Source organism: Schistosoma mansoni, chromosome W (genome assembly GCF_000237925.1).
Source record: "Schistosoma mansoni strain Puerto Rico chromosome W, complete genome".
Classification (NCBI taxonomy): domain Eukaryota; kingdom Metazoa; phylum Platyhelminthes; class Trematoda; order Strigeidida; family Schistosomatidae; genus Schistosoma; species Schistosoma mansoni.
In genome coordinates this window covers 39,358,563-39,375,840 of record NC_031502.1, presented here as the reverse complement: position 1 = coordinate 39,375,840, position 17,278 = coordinate 39,358,563, and the positions used below count along the sequence as shown (strand labels likewise).

Sequence of the window (17,278 nt, the reverse complement as noted above, 5' to 3'; positions counted from 1 at the left end):
AAACAATATAACTATCCCCCCCTATGTCATTGTATTTTTAATGTTGAAAAAAAACAAAAAAAACAAATTTAACTAAATGTTAAAAGTCAATGAATTTCCTCTTCAAAAATTCGTTATACACAATTTCTTTAAGCAAAAAATAAATTTTGATTTAACAAAATATTGAAAATTGAATTTTAGTTTAATTTATTTAGTTTAAAAGAAAATAATTTAATAAAACAAAAACAAGAATACTTTAAAGGGTATAAAAAAAATGGTATGATTGGTAAAAAAAATGAAATATTTTAATTGTTTTAAAGATCCCTCCATTATATTAAAAGATTAATATTTGAATGGAAGAATATTCTTTTCGATAAATTATCTTCAGCTTCTACAATTATATATCCACGTTAACGGTTAAGTACATCGTTCGGAGTTATAACATCCCTCCTTATTACGTCTTACTAATTTTTCACACAATTTAGTCTTCCACTTGATCGAATTGTAATTGCACTATCATGTCTCTCTCACCCTATCTGACCCATATTTATTCTGATCACAGATCTTGATTTCACTTAACATATATACAGATTTCAGTTAAATTTCTATGTGAATCATATCAACATTAACAATTTTATTCTATCTTGTTTGACAATCCTAAATTCACATGTTATAACTCCAAACGATGTACTTTGCCCTTAACCTGGATATATAATTAAAGAACCTGGAGAGAATTTATCGAAAAGAATATTCTTCGTTCAACTATTAGTCTTTTAATATGAAATATTTTGGAAAAATATCTGAGATTATGAATTTCTCACACAACTGAGAGATAGAAATAAATTTTAACATAGTTGTACTCATTAGGATACTATATTTAAGTAAACTAGTTAGTTGATTGACTTTCTAAATCAGATTCTTCATAAATTTGCAGGTATTTACAAAATTGTTACTTCAGGATTACTCTTACTACTGTCGCCTATGACGGACTTGATGTGTATAAATTCCAGTGTTGTTTTTTTATGAAGCAAACGGTAGTGAAGTATAAAAGAAGAAACATCATTAAAATATTCTGATAATTTTTCGTTAGCAAGAGAATACCTTTACAACAGTTGGACGAAAAACTATCGGTCTATGGTATTATGTTCACGGCATTAAAATTCACAATTTTATTTCATTTATCTCATAATTATTTCAAAATTATGCGGTAATATAATAAATGACTCGTTTAAATTCGATAATTGTTGCGTGTTCAAATGTATCTGTTTATAAATATACACTTCATGCAGGTTAGTTTAATAATTGTCTTATTTTAAGGTACTAAAATTTCACCTTTGGCTAAAACTTAATGATATAATTGAAATCATGAGTCAATTGAAGCCAGACCATCATGGGAAACCTGAAAACACTGGACGGCCGTTTCGTCCTACTGTGGGACTAAATCAGCTAGTGCGCATCCACGATCCCGTCTCGCGAGATTAAACACAGGACCTATCAGTCTGCGCCTTATCCCCAAAAAATACGCACTGATGAGGAGTCCCACTATAGTGCGAAACGGCCGTCCAGTGCTTCCAGGTTTTCCACGGTGGTCTAGCTTCAATTGACTTATGATATCAACTATTAAAAAAAATCTTATAAATTTTCTCTGACTAAGCTGGGTAAAGATAATGTCAACATCCATATATTTTTCAGCTATTCTAATGTATAGTTTAACTATATATGCACTAATCAGACTTCATTACTTTGTTTTATATCAAAAAAATGTTTCCAAAAAAGAGACATCAATCTAATTTGTATTTAAAATGAATATCAAATGTTTGCTATAAAGAAAAATATAGAAGTCAGTTATAGATATGACTAGTTTTATGCTTTATGTAAACTTAATACATTTCGTTTATATTCTAGTTTCATACAACATACATCTGATAATATTCTGTGATGATAGTATTTTTAATCTACATTAATATTGTTTTTTTCTTCACATTAAGACCTATGTTACAATTTATTAACTGAACTAAATGACAAGCAATTAAACTAGTTTCTCAAAGTAGTTCTCTCAAGTAGTAGTTCCCTCAAGATTACAGGTACACCTTGCTGACGAGTGCCAAGTAGCACGAAACCCGGGTTCAGGGTTTCCTGTTGATCACCTCAAACCATCATCTTATCTCAACATTGTGCACGTAGTGTCGAGCCACCTAGACTTGTGGCCATATTGCAACTTGATCGATAGCATTTGATCTGCACTAGGAAGGACTTGACACACATAACATTGATCACCACCCAGTGATCAATAAATTGTGATTATTATTAATATTGTTATCACTATGATCGTTATCATTTCATCAAATTCAAATTAATTGCCAAAACCACATAGTTATTCACTTGATGTAAGGGAAAGAAACAACAGAAAATTATCGGATAAAACCGGTATCATCATCATCACTACCATCTAATGACCATATTTGTATTGTTTTTTATTCTTTTCAGATACTAAACTACGAAATGAAAATAAACCATATACAACCGTATAGTATAAAAAAGTGACCTATTTGAAACACTGATAATTCACCATAGTTTTTTTAGTAGACAATAGTTAGATAAAAATATACATCAGAGTGTGTATTATAATGAATGTACTGTATCGTATTGTATTCTACTTTAAAAAAAGATGAGAATGAAAAAAAAATACTATAACGGCCCGTCATTTATTCTCATTAAAGTTTGCGAATTAACGGCGGAGGTAAAGGAAGTGAATGAAATTTTTTATTTTAAATGTTCAATATATTGTTGATAAATAATGAGTAATTAATTAAATTTAATTAAACTTCACTTTTTTACATTCATATATATAAAAGTCAGTTTAAGGTAAATGTTGATATAAACTGTGTTTAAATTACAATTTAAGGATAAGTATTCATTGAATATCATAAAGAGTGAATTGAAATATACAATGAATGAGCTGATATTGGAAACCTTCAAAACAGTGAAATTTTTAAAATTCAGTAATTTAATGATGATTTCAGTAGTGTGAAAAATATAAATAAAAGAATTGTTTAACAATATATATTCGATTAATGATTATTTATAAAAGTCATAATGCAGATTTGCTTTTGTAATACTGACTTGAAATGTTTCATTTAACTTTACATTAACTACCAGATTTTTGAGCTTATTTTTCTAATATATTGATCAAATTTTGAGCAAGTAACAGAAATATGATTATATATATTTGAGATCATGAGTCAATTAAAGCTAGACCACCATGGGAAACCTGGAAGCACTGTGCGGCCGTTTCGTCCTATCGTAGGACTCCTTAGCAGTGCGCACCCACGATCCCGCCTCAACAGATTCAAATTCAGGACCTATTAGTTTCGCGCCAGAGTACTTAACCTCTAGACGACTGAGCCCGTCGCCTTCCAACGGTGTTATTGTCTAACTTCAACCAATCTACGAAGTTGAGCAACCATTCACCAATGTCTTCAGTGAGTTGATATCTCTCAACTGACCTGGTTGAACTCGACTGGTCAGTGCTTCTCACTGGAACTCCAGGAAATACCTCTTGAAGCCAGTCACTAGTGAGCATATGATCATTATCAGAAGTGGGTTTTGTGGAGATTTTAGTAGTTTTATATAGTTGAGATCATGAGTCTATTGAAGCTAGACCACCGTGAAAAACCTGGAAGCACTGGACGGCCTTTTCGTCCTTTTGTCGCTTGAAATGTTTCTTTCAACTCTACGTTAACTATCGGTTTTTTCAGCCTATTTTTCCAATATGTTGATCAAATTTTTAGCAAGTAACAAAAATACGATTAGTTTCACTAGTTTCTGCATCAAAGGCAACAAGATGATTTGGTAACTCATATATATATATATATATATATATATATTAACCGTATCATTTAAGACCTTGTTTATAACTAATTAGCAACAGTGAATTAAAATAACTAAGTGGGCAATTACGTTATTTAAATTGAAATGAATTGGTTTTTAACTTATTATATGAGATATTTAACTTCTGGTATAATCACGTCTGGACGTTAAATCTGTTTACCTAATAGATTATGTACATTTCTAGCATATTGTTTTAATTTGTACAAATTTTAAAGATGAGGCTGGATCGTGGAGGCGCACTGCTGAGGAGAACCACAATAAAACGAAACGGCCGTCCAGTGCTTTCATGTTGTCTATAGTGGTCTATCTTCAATTGATTCATGGTCTCAACTATTAAAAGATATTTTTAATGTTTTTTTTATCTAATTTGATTTTAAAAATCTGTTTTACTCCTTTACCTCTTATATCGTTTATAAGCTGGTCAATAATGTTATTAGAAAAGTATTCAGTTATAATCTTTTTCAGTATAGGATTGTAGAGATTGTCGAGCTTTTATTGAGATCAATGTTAGACCACTGTTGAAAATCTGGAAGCATTGGACAATCAGTTCGTCTTAGTATGGGACTCATCAGCAGAGCACATCTATGACCCTCTCTTGGGAATTGAACTCCGGAACCTTCTATCTTGTGTACAGACGCCTAGACTCTAGACCATCAAGACCGCATCCAACAGTGTTAATGTCGAACTTCGATCAATCCTTAGATATTGCACAACCATCTCTCATTGTCTTCAGTGTATAAGTGCCCCACACCCGACATTGTTGAACTCCACTGGTCATGGCTCCTCACTGGAACTTCGAGAATTCCCTCTCGAAGCTAGTCACTAGTGAGCACACGATGTTTATTAGTATAGAGTTGTGGAGGTTGTTGAATTTTTTATTGAGATCATAAATTAATCAGTGTTAGACCACCACTGAAAACATGAAAGCAATCTTTCTGCGTATAATCATTGATACCTGTATACATACTTCATTTAACTATTTAATATTTCAAATAGTGTAATTTAAAGTAAGTTTGATTAATTTTGATCTATTCTATTGTTTCTGCTAATCTGTCGAAATATTTTATTTTTACTTTCCTTACTCGTAACATTAACTTTTAGTTAGAAGCATTTTAGATTCGAAAACCTGGGTGTCATTCTTTTCTGTTGAATATAAATCGTAGATGTAAAAAAAACTGGCGATATTTGATCATCTTAAAAGTATCATTTCAATCAGTCCTGAATAATCTCTCACAAATCAAACAAGTAAGAAGTTATAGTTACAAGTACTTTGTTTATGTTCCTACACGGTTATAAACATGAAAATTATTAGTGACCCGTTTCAAATTAGACTTCTGTTAAGCATAAAATTTTTGCTGATCATTTGAAATAAGGTATATATTTAATGATGAGCACGCGATCATTATAGAGATTCAGGTCTTTAATGAACCTGTAAATTTCTGCTCTTCATAGATTGCCAGAAGTGAAAGTTTTCAAAAAGTCGGATGCTGTGTCATAGATAATTGATTTCCTGCCTGATGAACACTTGGAATAAATCCAAATAGTATCGAATAATTGAAATCTAATAATAAGAACTATTAAGAGGTTTGGAATTTAGCTTTCTTTAAACTACCTGTTAAGGTTATTTTATGTTTCTTCCGTCTGGAAATCATAAACCACTCCGTGTATGTTGAATTGAGTTCATAGATTTTCTTTTATTCTCTTTTAATACAAAACATGATAGCGGAAATTCATGAGAAACGTAATCCCGAAATTTAATGATAGTTTTCACCATGGACTAGTCTCATCTACAGAATTAGTGAAAAATCAAAGTACGGGATAGCTCTCTTGTTATGATCCAGAGTTACTGAACATGATTCACCAATGAACCCCACAAGTGAAACTCTAGGTAGTTGATCCTCTAGAAGAGCATGAGATCTTTTTGTAATATAGAGCCACCTAAAAATGTTTTACTTGATTCCCATTGTTTCTTCCATTGATATTAGGTTCTGATAGAGGACATCTTCAAACTATACGCATCTCTCAGCAAAACGTTTACGATTAATTGTCTTACATTTAGCTGTTTGTTAAATTTGAATGTACAGGTTATCAAAAGTGAAGTTATGAATATTGTCACTTTGAAATTTTATGATACTTGTCGAATAACTCTATTATTACGGACGTCGGGATTTAGAGGGCATTTCTAAACTTCATCAATTAATTTCTTTTTAAGTAATGAAGCAATCAATCTACTTCTGTAAAGTAGTAACAATAAAATGTCTGTTTTAACTTTCATTATGATGAAATAGGTGAAATCGACGGAAAAACGCCGGCGATAGGATATATGTGATCCTTAGGAGAATCCATTTATTTTTACTACCAGAAAATATACACCAGCATGAAGTATAAGGATAGAAAAATGAGCACAAGATGAAGGTAAAATTGCTTTTATCACTAATAAATCTCTCACTAATTGAATAAACAGAGTATAAAGCATATAATATATGTAAAGATATCAGGATGCTAAGTGTTTCTTTTGGAAAATAAGGCAACTTATGTATTGCACAAGGTTATTGTGTCTAACGGTCTACTTAAATATACGTGTATTTACTCTTACCGGTGCATTTCTTTGAATCATGAGGGACTAATTGGTAACCTTCGTGACAACTACAATGAACTACACCATTTACATTATGACACTCATGTTGGCAGCCTCCGTTATTGATTTGACAAGGATTGTCAGCTGTAAAACAAAACAAACATATAAAAATTAAGATAAATTTGTTATATGTCTAGAATATTACAATGAAGATTAATTATGAATCGTATTTTATCCGATAACTGTTGCTATAATGTCCGTGAATAGACAGTGGATTATTGTGGCTCATTGAAAATTGAATGTCTTTACTCACAGTATCCAGGTTTGATTCTTATTTTGGAAAAATGAAATGGGAAATAGAGATTTAAGATGTGTTTTTAATTAAAAGTTCATTACTTCCTATAATACATCTATCAAATGAAAGGAATAGAATAGAACAATGAATATGAAAATTTCAGACACCAGCTTAATATTGATAAGTACAAATGAACTTCCAAAACAACAATTTTAAATGACATAACTAAGTTTATTACTTTTACAAGTTGTAGGTCAGAAGATGAAATCAACAAAATGGAACTGGTAAGAAGTACTCTAGATTGAAATGGTACAAAGTGACTTTCTAAAAGATCTTCCAGGTCAACTGTATCATTAAAATGAAATTAAAAATAGAAAAAACTCATGATTCAAGCTGTGATAATTCTACAGTTTCTGCAAGTCATTCTATATGAATAACAAACATTTTCTCACTAGTGACTAGCTTGAAGATGCAACTCCTGAAGTTCTGGTCAGAAGTCGTGACCAGTGGAATCCAATCATGTCAAGTGTGAGACAGTTATCTACCTCAGGGAATGGATGTGGAGTGCACAATATCGTGGGTTAGTTAAGGTTGGACATTAACACTATTGTATGTCGGATCAGTGATCTGGAGGTTAGGCACTCGTGTATAGGACCGAAGATCTTTGGTTAGATTCATGAGTACAGGGTCATGGATGACAACTGTTTAGTAGTCCCGTAATGAGTGGAAAAGCCAGGCAAGTGCTTTCAAGCTTTCGATTTTGGCCTAGCTAACTAATAACTAAAACCATTAAAAATTCCATAGTTTCCGTAAAGTTTCTTATAGTAATAAAAAATTGTTTTTTGGTTTAGTCACTGTTCCTCATTGTTGTAGTCACTGATTTATTTTCACAACTATTACTAATCCTAATGTTTTTTTTGTGAAATACCAAAGGTATTTGTTCAATGTTTTAAATATAAATCCATTGAAAAGATTTTGTTTATGTTACTTTAGTAAGAAAGTATTAAGATGAGAAGTTTACAAAAGAAAAAGTATATAAACTGAGTACACTTGATTATTCATTTCAACATTGTTAAGAAAATTACTCATAAGAACAAAACCATGATTAAAACCTCTTGGTGATTATTTTAAATGACTTAATACTATATATTTCATATTTAATAATTAGAATCACTTAGTAAACATCTTACTTATAGTATTTTAAAAAAAAATCAATTTTGTGAACGAATGAACTTCCAATTTTAATCAATATCAAATGTAACCATAAATAAACAAATGAATTGAATTTATTATCAGAAGGGGGTTTTGTGAAGATTTTAGTAATTTTATAGTTGAATTTATGAGTCAATTGAAGCTAGACCAGCATGGAAAACCTGGAAGTTCAACCAGGTCTGTTACTTACTTACTCCTGTTACACCTCCTGGTGGAGCATGGGCCGCACACCAGAATTCTCCATCCAACTCTGTCCTGGGCAATCCTTTCCATATCTGCTTCTATTTGCCGGCGTCAGGTGTTCTTTGGCCTTCCACTTTTCCGCTTTCCTTCCGAATTCCAAGTGAGGGATTGCCTTGTGATGCAGTTTGGTGATTTCCTTAATGTATGTCCGATCCACTTCCAACGTCTTTTCCTAATTTCCTCTTTAGCTGGAAGCTGGTTTGTCCTTTCCCGTAAAACGCTGTTGCTGATAGTATCCGGCCAGTGAATGTTGAGTATTTTGCGTAGACAACTGTTTGTAAATACTTGTACCTTCTTGACGATGGATGTAGTAGTTCTCCACGTTTCAACTCAGTACATTAGGACTGTCTTGACGTTCGTATTGAAGATTCTCACTTTGAAATTAGTTGACAGTTGATTTGAGTTCCATATGTTCTTCAATTGTATAAATGTTGCCCTCACTTTGCCAATCCTCGCCTTTACATCTGCATCCGATCCTCCTTGTTTATCAGCGATGCTTCCCAGGTACGTGAATGTTTCCACCTCTTCCAGAGTTTGTCCATCAAGTGTGATTGGGTTGGTGTTCTCCGTGTTGTATTTGAGAACCTTGCTTTTTCCTTTGTGTATGTTGAGGCCTATTGATGCAGAGGCTGCTGCTACATTTGTTGTCTTCTTCTGTATTTGTCCGTGTGTATGGGATAGAATGGCTAGGTCATCTACGAAGTCCAAATCGTCTAATTGGAACCGGGTCTGTTGTGAAGACAATGGTAGGCAGCTGCTCAATATCGTGGATTGGTTGAAGTTTGACATTAATATGGTTAGATGTCGACTCACTGATCTATCAGTTAAGTGCTCGCGCGCGAGACTGATAGGTTCTGGATTCGAATTTCGCGAGGCATGATCGTGGATGAGCACTGCTGAGGAGTCTCACAACAGGACGAAACGGCCGTCTAGTGCTTTCAGGTTTTCCATGATGGTCTAGCTTCAATTGACTCATGAATTCAACTATAGAATTAAATTTATAATAGATTAAGTGAGATAAGAAATGGTAAGAACAACAACAAATTATCATGTATATGATTCATTAATTTGAAAAATGTTTTTTTTTGTTTATAAACTCTTAACTTAAAACTATTTTTGATCATTTAAATAAACATCTTTTTTAGAAAAAAACAACATGTTACTTTGTAAAATCAAATTATTAACTATTGTATCTAATTGAAAATAAATTTGTTTATAAAATATAAACAATCGGATTAGTCAAATTATTCAAATTTTCTTTTCTTTGTTGTTGTTGTTGTCGTCAATGTTTTTTGGTATATCAGTTACCTTAGAAAAGGTTATTGTTTAAATATATATTAGTTAATCTTAATATTATTCAAGGTGTTCATTATAGTTGAAATATAAACTTGGTTTGTTTGACGTTCTGGTGATACGTACTATAGGACTGATCCCTAGAAGTATGATCTTGGTTAAAGTGAATTTTTTAAACATTTAAAAAAGATTAATAAATAGATTTGAACATTAGTCTGGATTACTATTAGACATTAGTCACCTAGACCAGAATCATATGATAATAATATTTTAGCTTTCATAAATATATAAGTAGTCTCTTAAGCTTAACTACATTGTTAATATGCACTTGTGTAATAGGGTCCAAAAATAACAGTGTGTAAAATTGTTGGACTAACTTTTAAAATTATCATTATTGATCGTAGTTTTTTGATAGGATACCGTTGTAACGGGACGAATATTGTAAAAGTTGGAACTTTAGAAACTATTTTTCGAATTACCTATATTTGTGTCGTATAATTACCAAGTAAATGGATCACTATGCCTATATATTCCGTATATTAAGCTTTCATTTAAAGCATTAACTACTGTTTTATGACTTACTATTCCTGATTTCTATATAGTTTATTACTTATAGCTTTCTCTATTCACAGCTACTATTGATTAATGTATAATTGTAGTTTTTCATTTTCTGATGTGATTCGGTCCAGTGTGTTTGTATGCTTGAAATAGAATAATAATATAAGCTGGCTGTTAACTAATCTTGTGGACTGAAAGTAGAGGATGGAATAAGGCTTGCAGTTGGCTGATTCATAGGACCTCAGATCGAATCGAGACAAAGTTAATTATGAGGGTTGTGCTCACTTGTGTTCTCGTTCACTACACTAGTACGAGACTCTACAAACCCCTATTCTGATAAAAAAGAATAATTGACATAAATGAATGTTTGGAAAATTTTAACATGTATACATTTCATACATTATTTCAAAAGTATATCATAAAGTCTTATATAATACTTACGTAAACATCTTTTCTTGTTTTCAGCTAAATGATAACCAGGTTTACATGAACACATATATCTGTAACCTGGTAAACTTGTACAAATATGTTCACAATCACCATTAGGCGGGTGTTCACATGGATTAAAAACTGAAATTAAAATATTTATGATAAAAATTAAATATAATTGTCAATTCCAAGAACAAAATTTCACCTATTCAAAATAAGGATATTCTTTAGTTGCTTTAAAAGATCGGGAATTATTAAGAAAGATTTACTAAGGAATATGTGTATGCTGTTTTTAGATTTATTACTCCCCAACTGTTGATTACGTGATTTCCATCGTTTATATATGTGAAGTAAAGTATTTTATCAGAAGAGATTTTGTGGATAGCATGGTAATTTTAATAGTTGAGATCATGAATCAACTGAAGCTAAACCACCATGGAAAACCTGAAAGCAGTGGACGACCCTTTCGTCCTATTGTGGGACTCCTCAGCATTGCACATCCACGATCCCGCCTAGCGAGATTCTAACCCATGACCTATCAGTTTCGCGCGCGAACGCTTAACCTCTAGACCACTGAGCCTACCGGCATCCAACAGTGTTAGTGTCTAACTTCAACCAATCCACGAAATCCAGCGACACATCCACCATTGTGTTCAGTGAGTTGATATCTCACAACAGACCTGATCGAACTCGACTGATCACTGCTTCTTACTAGAACTCCAGGAAATACCTCTTGGATCCAGTCACTAGTGAACATATGTTGATTACTATCGGAAGAGGTTTTGTGGATATTATAGTAATTTTAATAATTGCGATCATGAAACGGCCGTCCAGTGCTTTCAGGTTTTCCATAGTGGTCTAGCTTCAATTGATTCATGATCTCAACTATTAAAATATTTTACTTGACATTAGAATAGTGTTATTAGTTTCTGAATTTTGTTAAATAGTTTAAAGAAAGACTTACATCTTAATACTACAGTCATCGATAAGATATATTAGAAATTTAAGACAATTATTCTAACTTTGGATATGTCAGCATCCTTCACTTAGAGGTACAGTTAACTTTTCTTGTAGAAAGTAACTGGAAGTATCCAGCAAGATGTGAGTGAATAGAACTTTTTTAGTCAAAGTTTCATAAAATCCATCAACAGGAAGAATTTAAGTGATATTTGTTTAGTAGAAGATACAAAAGTGATACAAACTTAATTTTAAAAGGCAGTGTTGTTCACTATAGAGAATGCAACACGAGTGAATTTATATTAAGGTATTTTTTTCAACCTAATCATCCTACCTGTATGACAGTGAATTAAATAACGGTAAGTGTGAACTTCAGAGTTTATTAATCGATTACGGTGAGAATTTGAAACTGAGATCACAAATAAAAAGTTCTAGCAATAATAAACATTTGTTGAAATAAGATGTGTTTAAACGATTAGTGAAACATACGAAGAAGAAAACAATAATCTTGAACGTTAAAGAGACACCTAATGACTGGTGAATACTAGATATTTCGATAGTGTAAAAAGAAGACGAACATTATCAGAACTATGTGATATATCAACGCAATACATTTCGAACAATCTGATCACACATATACTTGTTAAGAACATTTATATATAAAAATTCAACCCCCCTTTGTGTATTCAAAAACAGTTTGTTCTCACCTTAAACCTACCCTGGTAATATTAGCTTATTATCCAGAGTGATTAGGTGTCAAATTGTTTTCACATTATTTTTATTATTATTATCCTTGTCTACTCTTACCCCCCATTTCCAGTCTAGTTGACCTTTTATTTTTATATATAAATGTTCTTAACAAGTATATGTATGATCAGATTGTTCGAAATGTATTGCGGTAATATATCATCATATAGTTCTGATAATCTTCGTCTTCTTATTACATTATCGAAATTCATTAAAGGGACTAATTGCTTTAGAATTATAGATAGATTGCACTCAAACTTGATGTTACGGCATTAAAAGATTTAATTGCTATTGCTTGAGAAATTACAATCATGAAATAATCAATAATATGAGTGGAGAAACTTCATAACAAGAAATTATAAATTAATATCGTTTAATATACCAATATTGAATGTGTAAGAAGTATAACTTGTATCTCAGTAATTATCAATAAATCTGTTGGTCTATATTGGAGATGAAAGTTAATGAAAAAAAGTTTCGATTTTCAATTCCCCCCAAAAAATATATTTTTTTAATCAGGACTAATGAAAACAAACAAGTTGGACAGAAATAAATGAATGTGCCTAATTAGTCTGTCTAAATTAAACTGATCATGGTTTATAGGGATAACTTCTGAAATCTTTAGTAAAACTTGATTTAAATTATAGTTCAAATAAATGACCAATAATAACCAGTGTTTACTTTTTGTGACTGAATAATAAGTATTAATTATTATACGAGTATCTATGTTATTCCAGTCATTTATCTGAAGTTTTGGGTATATATCTATCTATCGGATCTCATCAGATACATCTGGATACTTAGTAATCATATGTTAATCGTCCACTCCATACATAATTCTTTTCACGATATACTAGTCATGATACTGATTCATCTACTCCAGAGTGATACAGTCTCTTACCAATAATACTGAATAAGGATATCATTTCAGTACTAAGGGATCGAGGTCAATTTTATAAACTGTAGGATTCAAATTCACGGGGCTATATGTTATCAGTACATGGATATCCTAGGTTAGATCTAGTGTGAAGTCATGTTTTCATTGAAATTGAAATAAGATTGACGTGTTTTGGATACTTAGATTTTAAAACTCAATTTATAGAACACTAGCCTGATAAGTAAAGTTTGGGATTTGGATTCTGTTATAACTCAGGCTCATTTTCAGCTCCACTATTTACCTTGCAATATAAAAAGTATATTTTTTCATCTTCTTTGGTAATGATTTGTTAGAGTGTTATTATTCATTAAATGTTTAATCAAAAGATATCTTCAGTCTAACTTCTAACAATAATATTTTGTTATTCCTTTGGGGAGAACAGTAATTGATTTGGGAATTACATTCAATTTACTTCTTCTACTCTGATGTCTCTTCCACCTGTACATATGAATTTTTAAGGTCGAACAGACGTTTATACGAATTAGATTACAGCTTGAGGGTGAATGGTGGTAAAATACAGTGCGTTTTATAGTTATCCCAAACTGAAATCGAATATCTTGTTATATAAGATGACATTATCACAATGTTTTATCATATTTTCATTAAATACTTTATGTAATAATAGTAGGTGATGGTTTAACTGCTTAAGGGTATTTAATAATCACATACAATATTAGAAGATTGTGTATATTTTCAGACTGACTAGTATGAAATTCTATATAATTTTAAGGAGGAAAAATATATTTGTAAAATCTCAGTGATTAAATTTTAAGTAAGTAACAGATTACTCGTTTAGAAAAGTATTTCAGATGGTTTTAGTTAATCAACTGGGACATATGCACTAACGTTTTCACGCTAACTGGCACTTGTTGTCAGGGTAACCTGAAATCTTCAGTGGATTAATGGTGCCTGTGATATTCGAACATAAGCCACCCAGCTTTATGGTTCAAAATGTTAACACAGCTATTTGGTTACAACTGACCATTTATAACTACTGACAACGAAATATTAAAACACACTTCACACCCTGTCAAGTCATGTAGACTAGTGGGCATGTTGTAAATTGATCAATCAAATTCGATCAGCTCTAAGGACTAAGTTAACATGAAGTTGGTTAAAATCCAATGAATAAACAACATTACAAAAGTATCAAAACAAAAGTCTAAATAGAATTTGAACAAATTATAATTTAGTAATTCTAGTTCATTCATAGAAAAAACGTTTTATTTCTCAGTCACAGATATTGATGATGGTAGCAGTGGAATAGTAAAACTGGAAATAAACAAGTGAACGAAATTAACTGATGGGTTCATTAACCAATTTTAAAATGAAAATGTTAAGATTTCAGTATTACTGAAATCTATTTCAATTAGTTGCATCTCTTATGAAACAATGTTTATCACAAAGTAGCATTAAACTAATACATAATTTATACACAAATAATGACAACTTACATGGTATGCAAGAAATCTTATCAGGTGCTAAGACCATATCCGAAGGGCAAGCACATCGATAACCTCCAGGAAGATTTTCACAAAAGTACATACAACCTCCTCGATCATATGTACATTCATCTATATCTATAAGATAAATTTAAATTAATCTCAACATTAAAAAAATAATCTAGATTTCTATTCACAACATTGAGATCAAAGTACGTATTTTTAGTATTGAGATATCAGGTAGAAAATACATGAAATTATTATTTATAATTATTATTTAAACACATAAATATTGGTACAAGGAAGCACAAATCTCATTTGATTTGTGTGACGGCTGTGATACTGCCCAGGTGCCCAAACTGAAGCAGGTAGTTTACTTAGGGGGCCACACTCCGGACCTTTGACCTAAAGGTCTGATCCACAAGGCAATGGAGTATAGTGAGGAGATGCAGTCCCATGGTAGCCGGTGACCAACGACTGATTCATATGCCATTTGTTCCCTCAGGATACTAGAGCGCATGTGCTTCATTGGATTGGAATCAGGGTTTTCTAACTCCTCTAGGTGGACTTTCCGTGTCCACCGACCCGTTTAGAGCGCCGGACATTCGCTTTTCGTCCTCTCAAGTTCGTAAACAACAGTGATGCCACGAGAAGGCAGTGAGTAGGACTCGTGGTAATAAATCAAGTATTTTACAATAAAAAAATCCATCACATTGGGTAACGTTAAAATGAATAATAACCGATGTTTATAATCAATCCAAATTCTCAAGAAAGAAATAATATTGGACACTTTTACTAATGTAATTTAATAGTTTAATTCATGAGTCAGTTAAATCTAGACCATCATAGAAAACCTGGGATCACTAGATGGCCGTTTCATCCTAGTATGGGACTTCTCACTAGTGCACATCCACGATCTTGCTTGCGGGATTTGAACCTAGGGCCTTCAGTCTCGCGCGCGTTTAATCTCTAGACCATTTAGCCCGCCGGCATCCAGCGGTGTTAATGTCTAACTTCAACCAATCCACGATGATTAATAAATCAAAAATTTTGTTTAACTGAAGTCCAAATGAATTATGAAAATTCTATATTTATCTATATATTTATTAGGTAACAAATTATCTTCAATATTTCTTGTAAATTGTAGGAGTATATTCAACATTCTTTTATTTATTTTTTCAGATTTTGAAACCCTGATTTTCTATTTGTCACTAACCAGTTCTCTTCTCATACATTATGAAACTAGATTCCATGATTATGTAAGATGTCAAAAATATTGTTTATACATTTATGTACAACAACTGATTCAGTTGTGAAGAAATTAATCATAAATAGATACATAATACATATAGCTTACCAAGGCATCTTCGTTTGTCTGGAGCAAGAAAATAACCTGGTGGGCATCTACAATTTCTTGAGCCAGGAATTTGACCACAATCATTTTGACAATAATTATTTAATTCATTACAGTCACTAGCTACTACATTTAATAAAACATCAATGAATGAATACTTGGAAATCTCTTGATAAATGAATATATTACATTAAAAGAAAATAATAACAAAATACAGTATAAAGGGGCATTCATAATATTTAAGTTATAACTGCAAATCCTTATAAAATGATGTTTCATTTGAATTTACGGTCTACCCTAAATTGAACTTCGTCTTTTTTACTGACTGCTCTTACAGGCATTCAATCATGTTAAATAATGATGATAGTGACAGTAACGATTATAACAGAATTAAAAGTTTGGCGCTAGGATTCATTGAAGATTTAGCAGCTTTGGTTAGGATGATGAACATAGCTATTGGGTTTTTTCCTGATTAGTTGATGAATACTAAGTATTTCTCTAGTAAGAAACTTGAAATATTCTTAAATAGTAATCCATTTGTACACATTAGTTAACTATCAAGATAACTTTTGACATGTTTTTTGCTTATTAAATAATACTTATTTTTTAAAAAAAGGATTAAAATGGTTTAGATGTTGTTGAAGTGGTGATAGCAACAGTCCTGCGGTTAATTTAGTCAAGCCCTTTTATTAACGTATTTAACAGACAATGCTATTCGAACAGGAGTAATTCTCATATTTCTTTGTACTATTATGATCATTATCATGTCTTCATAAATGTGTACGCTGGATCACATGTGACATCCTTCGCACATATTTTTCACTCTACCTTAAATGCTAACCGCCTAAATATCGCTCGATGAATCATTCTCCTTCTCAATTATATAGGTTTTCGAATCCTATTAATAGCCTTCGCCTTGCTGAGCTCATTTCCTGTCATCAAATCAAACTTATGTATCCGTAAGGCGACGGTTGAATTCACGGGTTAGTCAAAGCTAGAGCACCATCGAAAATCTAGAAGCATTAGACGACCGTTTTGTCCTGGTATGGGATTCTCATCAGTGCACACCCACGACCCCGCGCGGGGGACTCGAACCCAGGAACTTTGGTCTCACGTGAGAATGCTTACCCTCTGAACAAGTGTTAAAATACTACAATTTTCACGAATCCCCACAATAATAATTGCCAATTTATCAATGGGCTGAGAAAGTACACTTCTTCTTTTTTGGTTTGTAGTTAGTTATTTGTTTATTCATTCTTAAAAATAACTTTCTGTTCATTATATAGTTTTTAAATGTGTATAAAGGCTATCAGACTTTTGAGGATTATCCAGAGGTTCAGTTTTAGGCTCGTCCTTTATCATT

The 17,278-nt window shown here is 31.9% G+C and overlaps 1 protein-coding gene across 1 annotated transcript in view; it reads right to left on the bottom strand.

The window, feature by feature from the left end:
- Smp_135210 (egf-like domain protein) overlaps positions 1–17,278 on the bottom strand; it is a gene marked incomplete at both ends in the record, with an annotated part of 89,588 nt that overhangs the window by 43,656 nt on the left and 28,654 nt on the right. Inside the window, 4 exons of the mRNA XM_018789656.1 lie at positions 6,467–6,592; positions 10,491–10,619; positions 14,574–14,699; positions 15,919–16,041. Of these exons, the coding sequence (XP_018655077.1) occupies positions 6,467–6,592; positions 10,491–10,619; positions 14,574–14,699; positions 15,919–16,041 (504 nt within the window). The remainder of the gene's footprint in view (positions 1–6,466; positions 6,593–10,490; positions 10,620–14,573; positions 14,700–15,918; positions 16,042–17,278) is intronic.